Genomic DNA, 23,410 nt, shown 5'->3' on the forward strand with positions numbered 1-23,410 from the left:
ACTACACTAATAGCAACTGCTAAGAACATGTTAGCCAACCAGTAATGCTGGGGGGTCAGTTCTATGATGGGAGATGAGTTGACTCTGCAGAGAATGTTACATTTTTCTGCATATATCTATTTATCAGATGGCTAATAAAAATGTTTGGCATAAAATTTCATGTAACAGGTTTCCAACAGTTTTGTGTAACAGGTTTCCCACCTCTTCTAATGCTGAAGTCACTACTTTCCACTAATCACTGGTGATCATAGAGACAGGCAATTAGAGCTCTGCACAACAGCTTACCAAAAGCAAGTAGTAGTATTAGTTTTGAATAGACCACCTGTTGCATTTAGGAAGCATCAATGTAAGCGATGGAATAAATACCTTCTTTCTTCTCATCTGCACAGCTTATTAAATCTTCCCATTTGTATTTTAAACTGAGTTTACAAAGCAGTCACTCCACAAAAGCCAAATGAAAAATCATCAAGCAACGCAAATGGAAGCTGCTCAAACTCTGAGTTTAAGCTTTGACCATCAGTGAACTCTACCACCACAAACAGCTCAAATGAACCCAAAACTCAAGTGAAATGCTATTAAAGAAAGCAAACCCATCCAAGCGGTTTCTTAGCTTTCCTAGAATATCTGCTTTGTACAGAAAAAAGAAAGCAAACATTAAGAATGCACAAAGAAAAAGCAGTATAATCCATGCTGAAGTGACAACTGAGGAAAACAGACAATATCTGATAGGAAGACAACAGCCTTCTTTTGGATTTTAGAGGGAATAAATCCATCTTTAGTAACAGTGACCAGGATTACAATGGCATACAACTCCCTCCTTACCCTCCACTGTCAAACTCTGTTCATTGTAACATACAACGGCTGCTGACATCAGAGACCCTACAGAAGAACTCACAGAGGGAGATCAGACAGAAGTGATTGAAAAATAACCTGCTATGATTTTATCTAGTAGGAAAATCCACTGTCTCCAGAATACCTCTTTAGAATAAACCCTCGGGCTAGAAACTGTTCTGTCCTCCCTATGTTAAAAGCGTATGTGGCTTTAAGTGGAACTTTCCCAAACTGTTTAAAATTTGCATCACTGTAAATTTCAGGCATGCAAGTCTGTGTGTCCCAGAACTGACCCACGTTAGTCCAGATGCATTAACCACCCACAAAAGATATACAGTAAAATGTGATTTCTTACATACGCACCACTTTTACACTTTTAGGCCATTTCAGCCAGCATGCTATCGCTGTGTACGTGTCCAACTCCCTCCTTCACCACCACAATTGTCAGAAATCCTCACTAATCACTAATCTTATACTTTAAACTATCACTAGAACTTCTGTGGAAAGTAAATGCAATAGCTCACCTGAAACACATTCACATTCCTGCTGATCTGCTAGGACAAGTACTAGAAATACTCTCACACAGAACGACTCTGTGAAACTCATTTGTAGACACGCTTCTTCACATGAGCAAAACAATAAAAGCGCTGGGACAATCTAACCAAGCTCCTTCTATAATCTACAGGTTTTAAAGGCTGCTCTCAGTGCTGTCAAATACACAGCCTGTATAAGCACAACGTCTGGAGAATTTGCTCCTCACCCATTTTCACTTAAATGCTTTTGGTTGTAACCTTCAGTTAGAATTAATCTTTGGTTGGGATTTATAATGCTGTTCCAGTTGAGAAGAAGAAAATAAATAAATTAATTTTGATTCCAAACCATTCATAAAAATCTGTCGTGGTTGCTTGCCTTTCATTTGGGCTCTTTGGAATTGTTAGCACCGCTGTATCAGAAAGAAGCACCAGTCACCCACCTCAGTAGAACTTCACTCATGAAAAAGAAGCAGAGTTCGATGGCTCTGCATTTAGTATGGAAAGTACTTTTGTAATGTAAGCTATTCACAAGTTGGTAATCATAGGTAACATTCAAACCACTTGAAATACTTTCTAAGAATATTTTGCAGCTATTCTTAAGAGTCTTACTGGAAAGCTTTTATTCGCCAGCATTTGGTTCAGAGTACCTACACCCTCCTAATCTATGAAAACAAAAAAAGCTCTTAAACTATTTTTGTTATTATTTTTAAGTGAAAAATTACATAACTATGCGTACCTCTGATCAAATGTACCCACTCAGCTGTTGGAATCACAGAGCAGAAACAGAAGGAAGATGGGGATAACAAAATCATTGTCTTCCAGGTTCACACTGAACAAACCCACAAATACATCGAATTATACAGTTACCATTGCAATTGTATGTTTCTTTTTTACTCCATAAATAAATTTAATAAAATGCAAATACACTTTGCATATGTTCACTCGGGTGGGTGCTTGTGTTCCTATCGCTGTGTCAGAAGGGACAGTGAGTTTTTCTTTTTCTGCCTTGCCTTTACAATTGGAAATTGTATCCTTAAGGATACTACAACAAAAATAAATCACAAAATCAAGTGCTTGGGTCAGAAATACTAACAGCTATTTTAACAGTACTGATTTGAATATAATTTACATGCAAGTACTTCTATTCCTCTTTCACTAAGAGCTACTTATCAGTACTAAAACCTACAAGAATCATGAAAGAAATGTGTGGATTTTCAAAGGTAGGAGTAAAAAGTAACTTCCTCTTGCCCTAGGGGGCACTTTGCCTGCTCTTGCTCTATGTCAACTCCACTTGCCTCTGTCTGTTTTTTGGGCAAGAAAAAGGGCCATCCAGCAAACAACTCGGTAGTGAAGGAGGGAGCTGAAGACAGGACTGACCAACACACACTGCAGAAAGAATATTCTGGCCCCTGTAAACTCACTGAATGACTTTTCATTAAGTATATATATATTGATCAAATCACCCATTGTACTGCTTCCTCCAGCACTTGCAAATGCCAATTTTCCATCAGCTAAGGAGAAAGCAATGGCAGTTTTATCACACTTGGCACTATGCTGTTATAGTTATCACCAATTCAGTTTATTTCTGTACAGGACAAAACCTAAGAGTGGCTGCATTACGTCAGACTAAGGTCTGTCTTTCCCAATATCCTGTGGTGACTGTGAACTCTATTTCCATCCCTCAGTCCTTCATATCTTTTGGCAGGATCACCAGTACTGATCCTCTGCACATCCTTCCCTACCTTGTTTTCCTCCCAGTATCACACAGCTACTTTTCATTTTTCTCTTAAGCCACTCACCCCCTTCATTAGAGGGGCTGTGGGGCTTTGTTAGGGGTGAGCATCAGCCTGACTGTAAGAGGAGAAATCAGTAAAGAATATAGGATATAATATAGGAAGCAGACAAACATCTATGATGCTCCCCTGAAGTACTCCCTCAGACTCCAATCACTTACTACCAATGATCTCTAGAGCCAAAGGTGGCTTCGAGAGGTGGCCTCGATGCTAGGAAATAGGGCTCTGCATCAAGGTCAAATTGCAGTTCTCATCTCAGTCATTACTGCCTACCCACTGATCAGTGTTCAGCATCCTAATTGCACTACTGACATTTTCACATACTTACGCCATATTTTTAGCTGTATCTTCGCATTCATACTTACTACGACTGTGTAAGTGACAATTGGCTACTTCTTTTCTAAGGCAGTTAATACTTATTTAGACCTTAAAGAGAAAAAACATTACATTATTTGCAGCAATCAGTGACACTGTAATTTTCACTTGCTTCTTACAAGCATTGCAAGGCTGCCATTCAATGAGACAGGAAGGTCTGAAGAAACGTAAGCTCTCTAGCTCTCTCTCCATTAGCATACAGGCAGAATAAGGGCATGCAATGAATATAACAATTTAACAATGGAAGTGCCTCATTCATTACTTTATTTGTATAGAAAGGTCACAGTGCCCTAATTCTGTCAACTAATGAATCAGGATGAGTGATGGGGGCACGAGTCAACTTGGGTCTATGACAAAATAAATATTATTTTCTTAGACTAGAATTAATTCATCTTTGCTAGACAGCTATTATCCAACCTCAATCTTGTCTCCTCTCTTAACATGTGGCAGAAGTTGTTAGACTGACAGGAAAATGACTACTAGTTAACAAAATACAAGCATTTTCACACGAACAGACAGGTCTGCATACTTTATTCAGTTGAAACAAAGCCATCATTAAAGTACAACAAATTTAAGATCAGAAAATACGATGGCTTCCAATTAATTTTGAAATTGCTGTTCTGGAAGTGCTATGCAAGGGTATCACACAGAGTGCTTTCTCTAAACGCTGCCTTCATAAATCATCATTCAAAGCAAAATGCCAGAAAATAAGAAACGCTGCAAGAACTCAAGACCGTAGGAGGGAGATGTACGATGGCACCAGAGCAAGCATTCTGAAAGAAATTGCATAATAATCTGCAGAACCAGACAGTTGATTTCTCTTCCTAAAAATGTGTGTAGTAGGAGTGCCACAGCTAAAGCAACAGTCTCCAAAAAAACTGTTTCTATCTGCACTGGTAACAGCTTAACATCATTGCCATTATCATATAGCACCACATTTGTTCATTTTAAGCTTCTGGAAAGAATACTGCCCTGCTGCTTCAGAAAGAAAAATGTTCAAGAAACTGGTACAAGAATTATAGCCGTAAACATCAGCTACTCATTTAAAACATTATTACATGATGGCATGCAAGTTCAACACGGTTAAGGTTTGAAAAGAAAGTAATTAGAAGATGATTTTAAAAACCAAGTTGTTCTAAAGGTCTGTAAAGTTCTGATAATGCTAAAAATAAGTAGGTATTGCCTTGACTGGTGTTAAATAATTTGGGGAGACATTACATAGGTTAGTGGAAAAGAGACCAACTACACCAAGGAAAAGAGAAGTGAGATTTTAAAACCCAAGGCTGCTTCCTAGGGAAAACTCCAGCTCCAGGAAAACAGGGATCCAAGAGGCTTGCTAGTGCTTGTAGTGCCAGGCTGTCCAAGCAAAGAGGAGGGGGTGGTGCAGTGAGCCAGCAGTGAGCCAGCTCACAATCCCTGAGCACCAAGGATGAGCAGGGCAAAAGGACTCTGTGAGAGTGACTGTAACCTTGGGGCCTTGGGTTGATGATGAGGCACAGCTGCACAAAGTGTAACAGTGAGATTGGACAACACAAGTTTATGGCCTAATTATCTCCGAAGTACTGCTACCACAACCAACTTTTGGTTTTTGATAAGTCATGTTTCAGAAAGACTTTTTTTTTTTTTTTTCCTGCAGCTGCAGCAGCAGAAATAAGAGGAACGATTCCATTTTTTTACTTGTTAACAGAAAAATATCAAGCTATAAGCTACTCCTGCAGCTCCACAGCAAGCTGCTTGCTAATTCAAAGGAAGTTCTTGATTTTGTACCATAGTGAACAGATGAATAAAAAAAAGAACAGGTCAGACGTGGGTACAGACTCTCTCAATTAGAAAGAAAAAATTAAGCAAACAAACTAGCAACGAACAGCCTAAGCATCAAAAAATATAAACAGAATATGCAACTCTACCACCAAACCCAGTCATTTTCTGCTTCTCTACTATGTAAGTAAAGCCTTCAGCAAGTACTTGGGATAAAGAAGCATATTTTCTCAATGCTGAAACTGGTAATCTCATAAAAAACAAACCAAAGCCCCTGCAAATCAGGCAGGTCAGAATCACCTAAAGAGAGAAAAGGGTACTCTCAGCTTCCTAGCTTTCCCAGGGCTAACTCAGCATCCCAGGCATTGCCAGTTCTTGTGCTATTTCCTATACATTTTCTAAAATAAATAGAAACTCATATTCTTTCCCTACAGTTCAGAAACCTAACATATAGACTTCTTTATGCCTTATTATACAATAATAAAAATCTATCCCTCTAATACTTTCTGCCATGCACAATGATGATTTGTGGCTTGCACACAGATTACAGTGCAGAAATCCCGAAGACAACCTGCATGAGTAAGACAATATGCTGTAGCACAGCTACACACTGTTCCTGCTCCTGTTGGCAAGAAGCTGGGGCTGGAAAAGCCTTAGAGTCCAAGGAGAGCACCAAATGAGCTCTGCTAGACTGTTTCCAGACTCAGGCATACAGAAAGCTGAGGTCCTACTGCACGACAGCCTCCAATACTCACACATCCAATTGTAACTAAGGCAGAGGGAAATAACTACAGGCAACCTTAGAACTGCTCCTGGCTTTGCCCTTAGAAGTCACTCCCACATTGAGCCTGTTCAGTCGCTTCAAGTGGTTAAGGTTACCAAGCTATGTGAAGTTTCTTCATCCTCACTATAAAATGGAGTAGTAATTTGTGGTAAGTAAAGAGGGAAAATAAAAAAAAAACAACCAACAAAGAACTTATCACAAGCACGTTGTTTAAAAATGCAGGCAGATGGCTTACCATGTAACTAGACATGCTCCAAAAGAAATGCCTCCTATTTATTTCCGTGGAAACTACAACAGCTACAATGAAGATAACATTATTTGATAGAATAAATTCTCAGCTACAAAACACTATTTTGCGACATAGTACCTCATGTTAGCTAGGCACATCTCCATAAACATTCAGCACGCATTGATGAATGTCAGTGGGAGCTATTTTCTCTGCATGGAGGAATTCACTGACACACTTTTGTTTCACATACACTTCCATATCAGACGCCATTTTTGTCAGACTGCCTCTCTGCTGCCATCTGTCACATGGCAACAATCTGTAACAGAACATTGGCAGGAAGGTTCAACCTCTTCTGCCATACCACCAACATCCACCTCCAACATCATGGGCCAATGTAATAAAATAGGAGGTATTACTTTCAGAGCAGCCCTTATCAATTGGAAAAAAACAAACAAAAAACTACAGTTTGAGAATAATAGTACTGGGTCAGCTCAGCATCTTGTTTCCAACACAATGGTGGATGCAGACATCCATGAAAATGCTTATGGACAGATTAAACATGTTGGATTCTCATCCTAGATACACATCAAGCCACCATCAGGCATTTGTGAGTCTCTAGAATCAGATGTCTTCTTAATCTCCAGACCTTTCAGTGGATATTCTTTTTACACGTCTTTTTGGTTGTGAAAGCCTTTAACATAAAGTATCTTTACAAACACATCTTCTGGCAAGCAATTCAGCAGCTTAATTACATTTTGAGTGTAGAATCACTTCATGTTTGCTTTGAAACTGCTTCCTGCTAGTTTTACACCCACCACATACCAGCCCTGTACTGGTCAAGGCAGCAAGCTCTTGATCTCTCTCTGCCCCTTTAAACCATCACCTAAGGCTTTAATTTAGTCCTCTAATGCTGCAAAGGACTGATGATGGACTCCAGTGATGCAATCATGCTGGCAAGTAGATGAACTCCAATAATCAGCAAAATTTCTCAGAAAAGACAACAGCCTGTGGAGTCATGGTATGCAAGATCAGACGTGGCTGAAATTCCTGGGATTACTTGAGAGTCGCAAAGAAAGCCCAAGACCTCCAATACAAGCCAAAAGTGTACTGCTCAGCAAAGTAATCCAACAAACTGGACACTGGCACAGCTGAAGGAGGGAATATGCTTGGGGCATTGACTCCCACTGTTTCATACTGGGTTCTGTTCTCAGAATAGAGCCTGCGCAATAAAATTGTAGGTCTGTACTGAAAGCTGTAAAGTTCACTACATTTAATTTCTTTTAGTATTTTTTTTTAATGAGTTTGAGACAAACTGTAAATGCAACAAAATGACTGCAGGCTAAACACATCAGGACTTCTAAGTCAAGAAGATAAATACTATAATATTCATACAGTATTCTAAGATAAACAGACATTAAAGACAGTATTTATGCAAGTTTAAAAATAAAAATCAGCTCCAATTAATATTAATCTACATTAAATCCATATCCTTTATACTGTTCTACCACTTGGATATCCACAATATTTATTTTACCCAGTATAATAGACTCTGACTACCTTGAAAGAGAAACGGTTGCCTCTCTGTGTACATTAACAGCAACAAATGGAGCCTCGTTACTTATTGTGATTCCTGGAATACTACCAAGAAGCCTGTAATTTAAGTTTTATTGCATTTACCTGCCAACAGAAAGAAGAAAAAAAAAGTTACATTTCCAAGACAAAAACTACTTCTGTGGCTTGAAAATGACAGATTCTGTAATTAAGTTATCTTCAATACTGAGGTTTCTGCCAGCATTTAAATAATTACTCCTTTACTCCTCCTGATGATCATTCTTCCCCTTAAAGCTTTACTTTTGGAGTACAATTAATATATACTAACCACTTTCAAGTAGATTAAAATCAAATGTGCACATAGCAGCTCCATGCAGTTCTGCCATAATATAAAAAGTCTGTGTCCTTAACAAAAAACAGCTGGTTTACTGCATGCAGTTCAGCATTTAATAGAAGTACATACACTGAATTTTAAGTGTTCCAACACATGTATAATCAGTACCCGATTTTTTTATTGCATCAAAAAATGGAACAAGTTATCATCATCTGCAGACAATTCAAATGTTACATATTTGTGTCTGCAGTCAAACATGTATGTTCACAATTGGCAAAATTTTAGTACTAGGTTCATGTTCTATTGTCTGCAGCATCTCAGATAATTTAGTCCTCTTACCCAAAGTCCAATAAATGGTCCCAATGGTGCTTCTCCTCTCACTAGTAGGCTTTAGTATTACTCACTGGCAGGCACAGGGAAAGAGATGACTAACCTTGTCCTAAAGCATGTTAAGTTAGGTGATGGAACAGCTTGTACTGGATGTCATCTCCAGACAACTGGAAGAAGAGGAGGTTATCAGGAGTAGTCAGCACGGGTTCACAAGGGGGAGGTCGTGCTCGACCAACCTGGTAGCCTTCTATGATGTTGTCTCTGGCTGGGTGGATGGGGGGAGAGCAGTGGATGTAGTCTACCTTGATTTCAGCAAGGCATTTGATACTGTCCCCCACGACATCCTTATAACAAAGCTGAGGAAGTGTGGGATAGATGAGTGGACAGTGAGGTGGGTTGAGAACTGGCTGACTGGCAGAGCACAGAGGGTCGTTGTTGGTGGTGCAGAGTCTGGTTGGAGGCCTGTAACCAGCGGTGTTCCTCAGGGGTCGGTGCTGGGACCGGTCTTGTTCAACATCTTCATCAATGACCTTGATGAGGGGACAGTGGCCACCCTCAGCAAGTTTGCTGATGATACGAAGTTGGGAGGATTGGCTGACACGCCTGAAGGCTGTGTTGCCATTCAGCAAGACCTAGACAGGCTGGAGAGCTGGGCAGAAAAAAACCGGATGAGGTTTAACAAAAGCAAGTGTAGAGTCTTGCATCTGGGGAAGAATAATTGCATGCACCGGTACAGGTTGGGGGATGAGCTGCTGGAGGGGAGCTCTGCGGAAAGGGACCTGGGTGTCCTGGTGGATGACAGGTTGGCCATGAGCCAGCAGTGTGCCCTTGTGGCCAAGAGGGCCAATGGCATCCTGGGGTGCATTAAAAAGAGCGTGTCCAGCAGGTCGAGGGAGGTGATCCTCCCCCTCTACTCTGCCCTGGTGAGGCTTCATCTGGAGCACTGCGTCCAGTTCTGGGCTCCCCAGTACAAAAAAGACAAGGATCTCTTGGAAAGAGTCCAGCGGAGGGCCATGAAGATGGTGAAGGGCCTGGAGCATCTCTCCTATGAGGAAAGGCTGAGTGAACTGGGTCTGTTCAGCCTTGGGAAGAGAAGACTGAGAGGGGACCTGATCCAGGTCTATAAATATCTAAGTTGTGGGGGGCAGAATGGCGAGGCCAGACTGTTTTCAGTGGTGAGTGGAGACAGGACAAGGGGAAATGGCTGGAAACTGCAGCATAGGAAGTTCCGCACAAACATGCGCAAGAACTTCTCTACAGTGAGGTGACGGAGCACTGGAACAGGCTGCCCAGGGAGGTGGTGGAGTCTCCTTCTCTGGAGATGTTCAAGACCTGCCTGGATGCCTACCTGTGCGACCTGCTGTAGGGAACCTGCTTTGGCAGGGGGGTTGGACTCGATCTCTGGAGGTCCCTTCCAACCCCTACAATTCTGTGATTCTGTGATTCTGTGAAGTTCTGATGGCTGCTGTTTTACCATGACCTTATGTCAAACACTGTAAGAGATGAAATTTAAACACAACGGGAGGCAACTGGCTTGAAGTGGGTTCAGGATCTAAATACATGTAATATTCCTTGATGTACGTGTCCTTGAAAAAAATATGCACCTGGAGTTTCCATACACAGCTGACACACACTTCCCTATGAAAGATTAGCTATGCTTTCCAAATGATGTTCTCAAAGCCTCAGTAATATTATAATTAGCTGCTGCCCAGGCAACTTTAACACACCTCCAAGAGGACAACACAAGAGAACACATTTCTTTACCATACCATGCCTACAAGACTATATGTGCTAGAGACAGCAGCTTTGGGGTATTTCCATCTGGGGGCAGGTTGGAGGACAGGTCACACTTCACCTGGCAGAAATGCTTGGTTTTCACAGCTTCTGTCGTCACTGACAGCGCTTACAGGGAGGTGCAAGAGAATCTATAAGCCAACAAGATCTACGTACATGTATTTGGGTTTAAATTACTTGCTCAGAAAATATATGATGTTGCTCAGCGTCATATAGGAATGAGTAGGACCAATTCACATTTCTCTTTCCTTTAGTTGACATCTTACCTGTTACCTTCCTTTCACATTCAACAAAAACCTGGCTCCAGGCACTGAACAACATTGGTTGAATCCCTGACCACTGTTGATCTCAAATTATCAAACTGAATATGTGAAAGGAGCTCACATTTTTTTTTAGGTAAACTTGTTTGATGTTATACCTTAATTCCTTAATATTTTGACTACAACCTTCACATCATTCAAAGTTGGAACCAGTTACATGGGCTCAAAAATCAACAGGGATACTTCACAGAAGTGAAATCGAAGAGGGCCTACTAAATAAAATACCATCACTGCTCGGTCTGGATCTCTCTGACCTTACATCATTAAAGACTGGAAGAAGTATTCCTAGGGAAGCACCACAATGCTGTTACGTTGTTCTTATCCTCTTCTCATGAATTCTTAGGCACCACTGAGGACAAGATACTGGGTACGTGATCTTTGGTCTGAACTAGTATTGTGTTGTCTCTCTGTACAGTAATAGCAAATGTGGCAACACTGATCCAATGATAAATGTTACTACAAACATCATACGTAATGCTAATGATCTATAAAATAAGTTCTGAAGATTGACAGTATCCTCCTAAAGCAAAAATTCTGGTTAAAATCTTAAGGAAGTAAATCAAAGGATTTCCTTGTATTATTTGTCTCATTCACTTCCTTTATTTACTTTCTAGGTACAAATAAATTGTATTGCAGAAACATCTAAAAGTAGTCACAATGGGTCTTGTTATGCTAAAATAATACACAAAAGTATACAAGACATCATCTTTGCCTCAAAAGTACTTATTGTGGGACAAGATAAATTAGACCAGCAGTGAAATGGAGGACTCAAGAAGCTGAATTACTTGAAGGGTAGTTAGGGAAAGGTCATCTGAGTTCCATGACGCATTTGGGAAAAAAAGTGAATAAACAAATTCCAAACCAGTACGTGTAACCGATGGCTAAGAGTCTTCCTTTAAATGCCTTTAAATGGTGTAACCAATTACCATCATTTAGTAACTGAATCCCCAACCAGCTTAATTCTATCAGATGAGTTTGGCACTTTATCTTGTCAGTGTATTTAAACAGTGCCCAGCATGCAGTTGCTCATTCTCCTCACTGACGCAACGAAAGCAACTAAATATATACAGTCACCTTACACAACGTACCATGGACGAGGAGCAGCAGAAAGAGTGAGATGCAGACAACTTAATCATTCACATGAAAAGCCAGAACAAAACTGAACAAAACAACTGCAAAGCACAAACAAGCATGTATGCCTACAGCTACATAGAAATACCAGAGAAATGCAACGTAAGTACTGATATGCTGACTCATTTTAGAAGTGAGCCCCTTTAAATGCAACCTCCCGTGGCAGTGAGTCTCAGTGTTCAAGTGGCATACAATACCAATCTCTAGAAAGTAGCCCTTCATAACTTGAAAGTCATATCACAATTAACTTATAATCACAGTAATCGGGCTTTAACAAGTATCTGGAATAAACTGCTGTTTATAAAACACACAAGAAACAGACATCTTCATGCTACAGTGTACAAAAAAACACACATCCAGAAGACAATGTGAAAGACTATTAGCATTATACTTATGTTTAGGAATTCCTTTTAAAAAGAAGGACGGGGATTGTAAGACTCTTTCCAGTTCATCTACTGCCTCGGCCATTCCTTATTAATAGTGTTGGTACAATTAAATCTGTATGCATCACAGGTAATCCTACAAACAAGACTGAGATGTGTCTATATATACACTGCATTAGCCATGTCTAGTTGCCCAGGATCGCAGGCTCCTTCTAAACCTGCCACTTATTTGCACTAGTTCATTAATGACATTTCTGAAATCTCTTTCTTTCATAAAAGCAAAAAAAGGGGATTTTTATTGAATGCTACTTGATACTCAGATTTTCATGCTGTCATGTACATATCTGGCAATTTCAGTAATGTAAGCCCAAAGGATTCAGCAGAAGTGAAGGGAGCTAGGACTGACCTCAAGAGAGTTCTGCTTGAGCTGCTAGGGAATTGCACTTGCACCTCTCCCTCTTATTCTCAGCTATTTCATGGAGCTGCCTTCTTCCTCCTTGCTGTAAAGGAAGCCTGCAGAGACTAGCTTAGATTTCAAACAAAATCTTTTGATTCCTAAGCCTGCCTGATATCCTACCTAACAGAAGCATTTCACATGAGTGAACGAAGAATTTCTGACTCTTTCCAAGGAATTGATAAATCTTTCTCAAGCGTTAGAAAAATTGAATGAAGTACAATGCTAAAATGCCATAATTTAGACTAATTAGCCTATGCAATTAAAATCAAATAACACAAGATTTGGAAATCTACAAATTTTCCAACCAGGATGAAAGGAGCCAAGCTAAAAGACCTAAAAAAAAATAGATAAGAAATACCAAATATAAATCTAAAATGACATTCCATAAAACATTACATTTTTAGTGCTCTTCTCCATAATTTTTTTTCCATTTAAATAAAAATATTAATAATTTAAGCTTCTGGTTGCAGAAGTTTATGATATGCTCCCCTAGAAATATAACAGACCTTTCTTTTTTTTTTTTTAGCTACCAATTTATTGAAAAGTAAAACTGAAAAGCCTCAGTTTTAAGTCATTACTGCAGTGTTTCAAAGAAAGTGTCCACACTCACCATAGCTGCCACTTTCAGACTTTTCTTCTGGTTGGCTCTCTGGAAAAAAACACAAAAGAACAAAATAGGAAATGTAACATTTCTGTATTGACAACTACAAAGTGGGCTGCAAAGCAAAGAAGGGTAGATTATGATAAAATCACAATTATGAAGATTATGTTTATAAATTTACTTTTGGAAGAAAAATTTGTCACGTGGAGCAACAAAATCTCTTTTAGTGCACAAACTTGAAACTTAAATGAGATAACTCCATTACACCTCTCACTGAAATCTGCATAAAAGAAGTTACAAAGTTATGGAAATCCAGTGGTACGATTACACTTAAGATAGAAACAATATCCATTTATCTCACCAGTCTCTGTAAATAAATGAACATTGGTTTTGTATATTAAAAAATAAATAAATAAAAAGCTCTGCAAAGGAGTACTGTTAATTAGCAGTATGTACATAACGAGCATGAACAACCTCCTCTCTAGCTTTCCTGCAACATTCCAGATAACACAGTAATTTATTTTTTCAGCCTTTCCAACTTTTCATCACTGGCCCTCAGATGATGCTATAGCCCAACTCCTCAGGTGAAAATGTAAGTTTCAGATAAATCAGGAAGTGTACTGATCCATGGAGAATCAAAGTATGCATGAAAGAAAAAGAAAAAAATGACACATGCTGTGGATAGCAAAAAGAAATTATCACCTCGGTGAATGGCAGAGTGCAAAGCAGAAACAGCTTTCTGTGTTAACTTCCAATCCAGCCTTTCAAGAGATAGTGGCCAGATGACTTTGGTAAACCAAGATTTATCATAGAAAGCCCTAAGAAAGTAAATCTCCACATGAATTTCTCAACGTGAAGTTTGACTGCACCTCCTGTATTTGTTTGTTTTACACCTCTCCTAATGTAGGGGATATAAAAACTGTTTTAACTCACCTGAAACGCAGTTAAAAATTATGAAATACTCTCATATTTTGCTTCTAACTCAGACATATAACAGCTATCATTAAGAACACTTTACGTATAAGCAAGAAGGAATTACCACTGTAACTTGGAGATAAAAGTTTTCAGTTGTTAGTTTGATCGTTTCTGTCATTTGCAGGCTGGGTATTTACAAAACTGAAAACAGGACCTATATTACAAAACCTTCTTCCTGCCACTGGTTAACATGTCTGATTTCCTATTTTCTCAGTGAAAAGGTTGATTGCACGAGGACCAATGCAAACAGTAGGATCCAACAACACCGAGCTGAATGGTGCAGCCGATACACCGGAGGGAAGGGAAGCCATCCAGGGGGACCTGGACAGGCTAGAGAAGTGGGCCCATGAAAACCTAGTGAGGTTCAGCAAGGCCAAATGCAGAGTGTAGCACTTGGGTCAGGGCAATCCCAGGTGTTTATGCAGACTGGGTGAAGAACCCTTTGAGAGCAGCTCTGTGGAGAAGGACTTGGGGGTCCTGGTGGACGAGAAGCTGGACATGAGCCAGCAGTGTGCGCCTGCAGCCCGGAAGGCCAACTGTGTTCTGGGCTGCATTAACAAAGGGGTGGCCAGCAGGGAGAGGGAGGTGCTTGTCCCCCTATACTCGGCTCTTGTGAGGCCCCATCTGGAGTTCAGGTCTGGGGACCTCAGTACAAGAAAGATGCAGAGCTCTTGGAACAAGTCAAGAGGAGGGCACTAAGATGATCAGAGGGCTGGAGCACCTCTCCTGTGAGGAAAGGCTGAGGGAACTGGGCTTGTTTAGCTTGGAGAAGAGAAAGCTCCAGGGAGACCTCATTGTGGCCTTCCAGTACTTGAAGGGAGCGTATGAACTAGAAGAGGAATGGATGTTTATGAGGGTGGACAGTGATAGGACAAGGAGGAATGGTTCTAAACTGAGACAGGAGAGGTTTAGGTTAAATATTAGGAGGAGGTTTTTCACTCAGAGGGTGGTGACGCACTGGAACAGGTTGCCCAAGGAGGCTGTGGATGCCCCATCCCTGGAGGCATTCGAGGCCAGGCTGGATGTGGCTCTGGGCAGCCTGGTCTGCTGGTTGGCGACCCTGCACATAGCAGGGGGTTGAAACGAGATGATCACTGTGGTCCTTTTCAATCCAGGTCATTCCATGATTCTGTGATATATAGCTATTTGAATCAGAGATACCTCTTCCACAGGAGGAGTGTGTTCACCTGTATATAGCAGAGGAATTTGCCTTTAACAGAGATTAAAAACATAAAATTCAAGTCTTGGAAAAAAACAGTACTTTTCCTGAATATTAGAAAATAGTTTTTGTTATGATTGGATCACATCTCTGCTTTTGAAGTCTTCTGAGTATGAAAACATTGTGAAGGTGGTGAAGGCAGTTGTACTGTGCCTACTTAATAAGGCTTATCTGTGCAGACTGCAGTTGTGCAGCCTCCTCTGTAACATACAAGATTCCCATATAGAAACCTGGTGCCTGACTTTTTCCCCCATCATAGAGACTGAAAGTCATCGAAGTAGGCAGAATGCCAACTCTACTCTCATCATATTGAGTCCACAGTAATACTCCACATATTTCATGCATTATATCCTCAAAACAATTTTTCATGTGTGCATGGGAATTAAGAGTCTGTAATTTTAATAATAAAAATGAAAAGTAAATTAGCTTACCCCAACAACCAGCTGAACTCACTTTATAGTAATTTGTTAATCCTCACAGTTCTCAGAAGAAGCTGGTAAGTAAATACCATTTCCATCTTTTAGAGATGGAAAAGAAAGATGCCATAAGCAAACACTTTTTTTTTGGTGGACTGCATGTCACAATAACACATATGAAATCCCGACCCATCAAAACGCTGCCTAATGTAATTACATGACAAACTGGAGTCACATATTCTGCTTCTCTGATAATGGGTTGCATCTTCTCTATGATCCTTACAAATATTTGGAAATGTGCATAAGTGCCAGAGACCTGAAAGGCAGCTGTGGATTGTTTCTTTTGATTCTAAGGATGTCAATAGGGCTTCCTCTCCTGCTGTTACCTGAATACTCTAAAGCCAGTCTATAGAGGACTGAAGGAAATAAAGGAACAAGGAAGTATTAACTAAGACCACAAATCATTTTAGATACCACAACATTAAGTGACAGCTCAAAGAAATAGACGCAACTGGAAAAATATGCTGAAGTATACAGGCATACACCAAAACTCCTGACCAGGCAGAGCCAAAATGCAAAACAATGGGGACATTTATTTTCCAAATAACAGTTTGATGAGAAATGTGAGATGTCAAACACGTATCTAATAAGATTGGAAGTTGTATCCCAAGACAACAAGATTCAGAGTGCTGTGGAAACAATTAAATGTCATTATAGCAATAACTGCTTTCTTTATTGAAAGAAAATATCTTGGAAAGATGCTCCTTATTAGTCATTTCTTCCCTTCAGATTTCTTCAAATGGCTGGGTATAGCTGCTATTTCAAAATTCAAGCTCTGAACAATCATTTTCACTGGAATACAATCAGGCACACTGTAAGTTATACAGTAGGCATGATTCATGTGCCAGCACAAAAAAAGGGACACTCCCATTAGAAGTTGTGCTTAAGTAAAATAGACAAGAGACGAACATTGGAGGGCAGTGGAAATAAAGGAGTTGGTACGTAGGCAGAGTTATTGGTATCACTGAATGGGATTATAAAACAAAGAAGCTGCTCTTCATGAAATGAGATTCTGAAAGAAGATGCAGGAAATTGGGTAAGAAAGTCTTGGTAAGAGCTTCTTCTGTGAACTACAGGACGGTGAAACAATCCATGCGTGGATGCTTCTCAGGAGGAAGCAAAGGTTCAGCAGTCATTCTGCCAACGCAATTCTCTAAGCACATTTTACTCAAACATCAGTAAGATGGGACAAGAATGAAGGAATTAAATGTCACTAAATGAAACACGAAGGAAATCTCACTTACAAAGAGGGGATCGTGAATAAATATGCAAATTTTCAAGAAAAAGAGTAATCACATCCAAATTTATAGAAATATCTTCTGCTGTATTTTATCCTACAGTATAAAATCTTTCTATCTGTCCATCAGTCCTTCACAGTTAGGAATGCAATTGTCTGCCAAGGTCTGTGTTTTTCCAAGCCACATTAGTAGTACATTTTTCCAATAACCAGCTCAGTAAGAAACTTTTCTCATCGTCTGTAACATAGCTGCATTTTTTATTTATATTAAGTGCCAGCAAGTCTTAACTACCTGCTGGCAGAAAAATTAAGCAAGAGGAAATTAAAGTAGTTAAGGGAATTCATTTACAATCACAATTGGAAAAGTTTAATGTTAAATATTTAACAAAAGCATGTTCTCATTTCTTCAGTCAAGACAGAAGCTGTCAAATTATACCACTTCCTTATACCAGTAGGAAGCTTATAAGGATATTTCTAATCCAATATACCCCATACCAAGTCTAAGATTTGCCCTTAGATAGTTCTTAGCTACACACACATAAGAAAAATTCATTCTGCATATATTTCAATGTGCTGTATTGAACAAAATGCTCTCCTTTCCTCCCGCTCAAAAAAATTACAACTGTGATAGCTGATGACAAAGATAAGATAAAATAACTGGAAGCACAAATAGCATTGTTGCATAGCAACTGTTGATGTACATATGGTGATGTTTATGGAACAGAATGTAGTTCATATTTAATGCTAAAATAATACTGAAATCAGCCTAGACAGCCAGAGACAATTGTGCTCCGGATCCCTCTGCAGTCATCAGTGAAGTATTAGCTCAGACCTAGTACATGCAGTAGAAGATCAAGAAACTGCACTTCATTAGACTCTGGACGTAACAAAGGGAACGTCAAAAGAAGCTATTTCTGTCCATTAACTAACATAGGACAACCAGAGATACAGAGATTCAATGTGAAGTGCTGAGTTGGCCAGCTGGGTAAACTCCCAACAGCATCTTCTCTGATTACAAAGGATTTCAGACGCAGCTTTGTCAACCCTCATTCATTTTCTGAATTAAAAAGATCAGAGAACATCCTGAGCTGGAAGGGTCCACAAAGATTGAGACCAACCCCTGGGTTCACACATCCAAATCATAGGCCTGAAAGTGTTACTCAAATGCTTCCTTAACTCTGGCATTTTGGGGCTGTGACCACTGCCTTGGGGAACCTGTGCCAGTGACCGACCACTCTTTGGTGAAGATGGTCACAACATAACGGGGATCACAGGATTAGAGGATAGCAGACACAAAAGATCTGGAAAGGAAATATAAAGGAAATCCAATTGTTATATGCAATTTTCTCTGTTTTAGATTAAGTTCAGTCCTCAGGAAAGGTACTGAGTGAGAGCAACAGTGCAGAAAGCACTTTTTGGTCCATATTTTGTTCACATTATTCCTCAGATATATCCTTACAGATGCAACATCAGAAACGCCACTGGCGTAGCAGTTCTACACCAGCTTAACCACTGGACCATGTTTCAAATTAACATATCAAATCCGTAATATGGTGTACTTTGCAGAAGACAAAGCAGAAAGATCACCAACACTGCACAAAATATATTAATTATAATTTGAAAACAAACATTGGTCTGTGAGCATAAGAATTTATGCATTTCAATTTCCTCCAACTGCTTCCTACTATGGATTAACTGGTGTTTAAAGAGTTGTTGGAGCCTTTTTCCATGGCTGACACAACATTAAAGGATCTTTTCCATTTGGACTCAGAGAGGGCAGCAGCATCTCATTTGGTTAGGGTACACTCTTCAGACACTTAAGTTTTCACAGTACTGAAATTGTCCATGGAGCTCAAAACATACTGGAAACAGGCATTCCAACACAAGAGTGGGTGCAGGAAGATGGTGTTGGTAAACAACCAGGATGGAACTGTGGATACCTTTGTCATATTCTTTTATTTTTAAACAATCAAAAAAGTAAAGCAAAAAAGTACACTGACACTTATTTTTGATCGTATTGCCAATACCAGCTTTAACACAACATTAAAACTGTTTAGATATTTTGCACTAATTGCAAGCCATGCTTGCTATACCCAAGTAAAAACAGTGTTGACAGGTTCTATGCTTATTCAGTGCTTCAATCCAAACATTTGCCATTCCAATAAACACTCTTTACTCCTAATTAATATTATAACTTCTTAATAGATTTATGGTCCTTGAGTAACACTTTGTAGTTGCTAAGAAATGCTATTTTTTTAATCGATTAAATCAATAAAAGCAGGACAGTATCTTAATACCTAAAGGTTTCAGGACTTTGTATTACAGCTGGCAAAATGGAAATCATAGAATCATAGAATTCTTTGGGTTGTAAGGGACCCCAAGGATTATCAGGTTCCAACCCCCCTGCCACAGGCAGGGCAGCCAACCTTCAGATCTGGCACCAGACCAGGCTGCCCAGGGCCCCATCCAACCTTGCCTTGAACACCTCCAGGGACAGAGCATCCACAACCTCTCTGGGCTCCTTCTCTTATGACTCCTTCTTTCTCCAACACCCAAAACATGGCTATGTAACTTCAGTGGAAAACCTTACAGCACATGAGACTTATAAACAAGGCAGTCTGCTGAGCATACCATACACTATAACACCACCATGTAGCTTAAACCTAACATGGAATTTAGGATGTATTACCTTGAACATCCAAATCAATTACATAGATAGCTCCTGAGCTGTACTTAAGGCATGCCAGGCAACTGGTATTCAGCAAGAAAAAAAAAGCAACCTTACTGCTGCAGTGTTCAGTATTATGACCTTGCCAAGCTTTAACATACTTGAAAAGACAGTTTTATTTGCAGAAAATGTAGTAAACTGATGTGTTTATTGCTAAATTGAACCTGTTCAACTGGACTGAGGAGCAGCCATCATTTTTATGAAACTAAATCCACAGTTGAGACCGTGGTCTTCCCAAAAGCACATGGGAACACAAAAGCACTTTTCCAATGAAAAGTCTAAAAGAGAATGACAATACACTGCACTGTATGCTCTCTGTTTGTTTTAGCAGACCCACAGTTGAAATGTATAAGATAACACAAAAACAAAAAAAAACCAACAATGATGATATGTAAGCAGAAAACCACAAAATAAAGCTTAGAGCTTACTTCTCAGTCTTCTGGCCTTTACAGCATCCAGATCATTGAAATAACGCATACTAGAACTCTAACAAATAACAGCAATTCTAATTTACCTGTTGAACTTTCTGTGAACACTGTTAAGGTCTGTCCTCCCACACTTTGCAAAAGAAATGGATGCTCCCTTGGTGCGCTGACAGAAGCGGGTTTTCCTCCAATATCACTGATGCTTGCAAGCTCTTCATTCAAAGTAAATGACACCTAGCAGTCACAATTATCAAAGTGTTACTAAACAGACTCAACTACACAGTTTCAAGAGTTACAGGGAGATACAAAGAGAGGAAAGGCAAGCAGCATAGAACATTTCTATTTCAAAAACATAAAGAGTGAGACAAGACTCTTCATACATGAATCTCCCGTTGAAATAAGGTATTATAAGTTTTCATGTATTTAGTAAAATTTACTCATCTTTTAATAACTTTATGACTTCTTTCACTCAAAGAATGTTTTCATTTCACTTACTAAAACCTAAGGCAAATAGCTTTTCAGGCATCATTTAGTATGAGCACTTTAAAATGTTCCACAAAGCCGGTTTATTCCCCAAGAAAGTGCTAATGTGCACAGCAAGTGTTATTAGCCTGGGAACTCTGAGCTGCACGTAGATTAGAAGTTCAAATACAGCTCCTTTGCTGTATTTACATCACATGCCTAATAAAGATTCTGAGGAGGTACTGGAGTGACTGGGTAAGCAGAATCCCTAGCTGTGGGACATGGCAAGAAACCTGATGAAGGATTGTTCAGATCAGTATCACATACTTTTCCTGCACATCCTGCTCAGCCTCACTTTGCCACACAGCTCCAGCATCCCTGCAAAGCCAGCTGTTTTCTGGGGTTCCTCACTGCTGGGCTCTATGCATTCCATGACTCTCATCAACATCAAGGTTTGGGCAAGGGGCTCACAAAAATCAGGAAGCATGGCCCATATTCCAGCCTAGAAAAGTCCACCAAAACATGCAGACCTCCAGTAATCTCTCCACTTATTCTATAATTTGGACAAGTTCTCAAACAGTGAACATGGTTTGCTTCCCTGTCATAGGTTGGGTCAGAGTTTCTTCCAGTTCTATGATTCTAAGCAAACTTCAGGAACAAAGAGATTTTATGGAAGTCATAGAATCACAGAATATATCTTGGGCTGGAAGGGACCCAACATGGATCAGTGTGAGCCCAACTCCTGGCTCCACTAAGGTCCATTCAAGATCAAACCCTATGTCAGAGAGCACTGTCCAAAGGTTTCTTGAACTCTCACAGCTCAGCCTCATGACCACTGCCCTGGGCAGCCTGTTGCATGCCCATTGCCCTCCAGTGAAGAACCTTTTCCTAATACCCAACCTGACTCTCCCCTGAAAGGGAAATCCCACAGTAAGCATACGGGCAGAGGTATAAATAGAATTCTCTACTCTCAGCTGTGTGATGCACTGCTTTATCACAGGTTTAATGAAAAATACAATATTAGAAAACATCAAGTTATAAGCAATTCTTAGAGTTCAAAATATAACACATCCAGAGCCTTTGGATTTAATAGTTACTTACTTCTGTTCTTCCTTGATTTCTGCAAAAGAAAATATTTCATGTTTTAGTTTCTACTTCCACAAGCTTTGCCTTCCCCAATGAAAAAGCAAATTCAGATTCTAGCTTTGTTACTCTTTTTGATTTCTGAGCTGCTCAATTGTTTTTGGATGATGACACCCAAAAATCAATGGGAAAATTCAACAGGTGAGAACAGAAGCAGCAAAATAGCAAATCAATAAGTTAAAGGAGATTTTCCAGTTAGATGTGCATATTTCTTGGGTTTAAGAAATCAATCACCACGTTATGGGTTACAGCCACTCCCCAGTATAATTTCATGTATTTATGTATAATCAATATACAAGTGGGTTTTTTTAGTTTATAGAGAAATATGCACACAGTGTTTGTGAAAAACAAAGTTATGTAACATAAGAGGTGCAACATTATCTATTTTATTGCAGGTAACTTAGAAGAAGTACACTAGCTAAGAACTGGAAACAGTGAAGGTACAGTAAAGGCTTACTTGGCAATCCTCAGCTTTCCCACTTCACCTCTTCCTGAGGCTTTACTCCACTGCTGAGACAAGTATTTGGGGACCTAAAAGACAACAGATTTCAAAAAAGCAGATTTTAAAATTCTGTATAAATTGTGTACGTGAACAAACTTTACATGCTCTCAGACTGACCACTTTAGAACATAGTTTGAAGTGCACACAGTAGACAATTTATTCCACTGGGAGAGGAAAAAAAGAATAAGAAAGCATTAAAATAAGGCCAGGTTAGAGTATGTTTGTCCCAAAGGAGGGATTAGCGTTGAACTATCTTGAATCTTGAACAAGCAGTAAAGGTGCCTCACAGCACAAGGCGCAAACCAACAAGCTGAAAGGTGGCTCATTTCTTTTCCTGCTAACACAGCATGAGCTGAAATCATGACCTGCCCCTCTGCTCTCTGGCCACAACAGACCAGCTCATTGCTGCCACGTAACCCTGGTTCTTCCATGGCCAGCCTCACACCTCGCTGCAGCTGCCATGCTGCACACACACACTGTGGGTTTCCAAACACATCCTGGAGGGCAGGTGCACCTGCAACAGCACTTCATTTTTCTGGAGATAATAAGGCCAGAAGAATGTGGCCAGTGCTCAGCAGGGTTACCCAGGGGTACTGCTTAAAGACCAGACAAGCTTAAAGAAGATGAGTCACATTTTCTTCTGGGAAATCAAAATGTTAAGTGCTTCTGTCAATAGCCTGTGCTCTCCCTGTTTAGCTGGCAAACAGTTCTAAAACAGAGTGGTGGCGTGAGGGCACATTTCCAGAGGACTTCAGAAAGTGCCACAGCCTTGTCCCAGAGAGCAGCACTGCTGAATTCAGCCCCAGGGCAATGGGAACAGCACTAGTCCTCCAGCCCATGCCTATCTTTCCTTGCCACAAGTCAGCCAAACCGTTATTAGCACAGTGCAATCACGTAGGACTTTTTCCCCACCATTCAGCAATTATGGTTGTCTTTCCAATGATGGCTTTTAATACAGACTGAACATAACACGTCACTATAATAAATGTGAGGTGGAGCAATTTACCCTCTACACACACAAGCTATTAGATATAGAAGT

The 23,410-nt window shown here is 39.9% G+C and overlaps 1 protein-coding gene across 1 annotated transcript in view; it reads right to left on the minus strand.

Moving 5' to 3' along the window:
* GTF2F2 (general transcription factor IIF subunit 2) overlaps positions 1 to 23,410 on the minus strand; it is a gene marked incomplete at both ends in the record, with an annotated part of 89,928 nt that overhangs the window by 60,122 nt on the left and 6,396 nt on the right. The window contains 3 exons of the mRNA XM_079542650.1: positions 20,354 to 20,498; positions 21,828 to 21,846; positions 22,327 to 22,400. Of these exons, the coding sequence (XP_079398776.1) occupies positions 20,354 to 20,498; positions 21,828 to 21,846; positions 22,327 to 22,400 (238 nt within the window). The remainder of the gene's footprint in view (positions 1 to 20,353; positions 20,499 to 21,827; positions 21,847 to 22,326; positions 22,401 to 23,410) is intronic.

The sequence above is a fragment of the Tetrao urogallus genome (assembly GCF_951394365.1).
Source record: "Tetrao urogallus genome assembly, chromosome: 1".
Lineage (NCBI taxonomy): Eukaryota > Metazoa > Chordata > Aves > Galliformes > Phasianidae > Tetrao > Tetrao urogallus.